The sequence below is a fragment of the Egretta garzetta genome, unplaced genomic scaffold (genome assembly GCF_000687185.1).
Source record: "Egretta garzetta isolate BGI_Z169 unplaced genomic scaffold, ASM68718v1 scaffold957, whole genome shotgun sequence".
Classification (NCBI taxonomy): domain Eukaryota; kingdom Metazoa; phylum Chordata; class Aves; order Pelecaniformes; family Ardeidae; genus Egretta; species Egretta garzetta.
Genome location: NW_009260360.1, coordinates 61,761 through 63,974, shown reverse-complemented (window position 1 = coordinate 63,974; position 2,214 = coordinate 61,761). Strand labels below are relative to the sequence as shown.

Sequence of the window (2,214 nt, the reverse complement as noted above, 5' to 3'; positions counted from 1 at the left end):
CCCGCAGGCGGTGGAGGCGCGCAGCCAGGACGAAGGGCCGGAGCCCGAGGCCGGGCAGCAGGTAAGGGGCTGGGACGCCCCGTCTGCTGAGCCCTCGGCAGAGCTGGGCTGTCCGGCCCTGCCGGTCTCTGCTGTCAGAACGGATCCTGGTGCAAATGGATCCAGGCGGAGCAGACCGCAGGCCCAGGCTGTGCTGGGCAGTCAGGAGGAACCCCACGCTGGTGGGACCTTCCTGTGCGTGCCGGGGTCCCCCATCCCCCACGAGAGACGGTCTTTCTCCTGGCCAGCCATGCCCCAGGCAGAGCAGCCCCCATTCCGCACACCAGGCAGCAGCCCCGGCACAGGGGTCAGGGTCTGCAGCACAGACCCGTGGTGGGCAGGATCCCCCGGGAGGTACGGGGAGGGCTGCGCCGTCCCGTGCTGCGCCCCCCCCAGGGACCCGGAGGCCTCGGAGCGGAGCCGTCTCTCCTAGCGGATGGGGAGGGAGGGCTGTGGAAATGGGCTGCTTTCTGCAGAAAGCAGCAGTGGGGAACCTGGAGAGACCGCGCGCCCCTCCATTCCCCGCAGGGTGGGCTGGCACCGGCACAGGAGCACTTGCTCAGCAGTGCTGGGCCCCGGTGCGACGGGCACGGCGTGGCAGGTCTTGTCATGAGTGCTGCGTCTGCTGGAGATCGTCTGCACCCTGTGCCCAATGCATTCTTGCTGCTTTCCTGCCAGTCCCACGGGAGAGCCCGGCTGCCCTTCCCCTCCTTCCCTAAGCCCGGCTGCCCTTCCCCTCTGTCCCTGAGCCCGGCTGCTGGATTTGGCGGTGGGTGCAGCAAGCCAGAGCCCATCCTTTCCGGGCCATGGCATGGCACTTCTGGCCTGAGCACAGCGGCAGTGCTCTACCCTCAGCACGCGACCTTGCCCTGGTGCCAAAGGCGCCCCACACTCTGGGCCCATCCCAAGCCCTTCATGGTGGCACTTGCCAGCTTTGTGTCCCCAACAGGCATCCTCACTGGCTCCCGTGGCTGTGCCTGCGCTGGTGATGGCGACCTAGACAGGGTCAGCCCGTGGGGTCCCCCCAAGCCCCCACCCACGGGTCCCACGCACTGTTACTTGTCCGCTTTGGTGTTGCCTGCCCTGCTCCAGTGAGCGGGTATTTCCCCTGGGGCATGGGGGGCAACGCTTTGGGAAGGCTGTGCAGCCGCAGCCTGCCCCCTCCCGCTGCCCCCCGAGAGCCACACGCTGGTTTGTTGGGGTGATCACTGTGGGGCTGCAGGCACCCGCGGGGTCCCGGTCCAACCCTCCGCCTGGAGCAGGGCCAGCTGTGGCTCAGCCCAGGGCTTCGTCCGCTTGGCTTTTGAACCCTCCACGGGTGGATAACCTACAGCCTCGAGGCCTCTGCTCCAATGCTGAACAGCCCACACGGGGAAAAAGTTTTCCTTGTACCCAGCCTGAAGCTCACATTCCCTGTTCCCCTTTGTGCCACGGCTGGGGGTCCGGGCTCCCCACCCTGGCAGCCCCACGCGGGTGCGGGCCAGCTGCTGCCAGCCCCCGGGAGCTCTCTTGCCCCCCAGCCAGCACAGCCCCGCACCTCCGTCTCTCCTCCAGCCCCAAATGTCCGATGGCCCTCCCCTGAGCTGCACCACTGAGCTGATGCCCATCTCGTGCTGGGGACCCACAGCTGGGTGCAGGATCGAGATGTGGTCTCATGAGTGCGAATGGGCACTGACATCCTCCCTCCAGCTGATCGAATCCCGGCTCCTGGCAGCCCTGTGCTGTGTCCTGGGGCGCACTGGGCTGCGTGGGAAGACAGGAACCTGCCACCAGCCTGTGGGCTTGGTCGCCAGGCTTGGCTTTGCCTTGTCCTTGGGGGGTGTCAGTCCCCTGCCCTGTTTTGGGGCATTCCGATCTTCGCTCGTAGTGGTCCCTAGGGTCTTGGCCCTGCTCAGCATCTTCCTCCCTGAGTGAAGCAAAGCATTTGAGTGTGCTGGGACCGTCCCTACATCGCGTGTGTGCCAGGCCCCAGGCAGCCTCCTCTTCCCCGTGCCACACGGCATGCGCCGGGGGGCTCCCCTCGTCCTTGCAAGCCTGCAGTGAGCCTCACCCTGCCCCGCGGCACGGGGGAGCGCCCACCCCTGCGCTGCTTGCTGGGTGCTGTGCTTGCTGGGCGCCCTGCTCCCCTGGCAGCGTGGGCAGTGACGGTGCCCAGCGCCTGACGTGGGGCAGGGG

At 67.6% G+C, this 2,214-nt stretch overlaps 1 protein-coding gene across 1 annotated transcript in view; it reads left to right on the top strand.

Moving 5' to 3' along the window:
• The window catches only part of LOXL3 (lysyl oxidase like 3), a 23,002-nt gene that overhangs the window by 12,895 nt on the left and 7,893 nt on the right, over positions 1-2,214 (top strand). The window contains exons 3-4 of the mRNA XM_035898464.1: positions 8-61; positions 718-808. Coding sequence (XP_035754357.1) covers positions 8-61; positions 718-808 — 145 coding nt within the window. The remainder of the gene's footprint in view (positions 1-7; positions 62-717; positions 809-2,214) is intronic.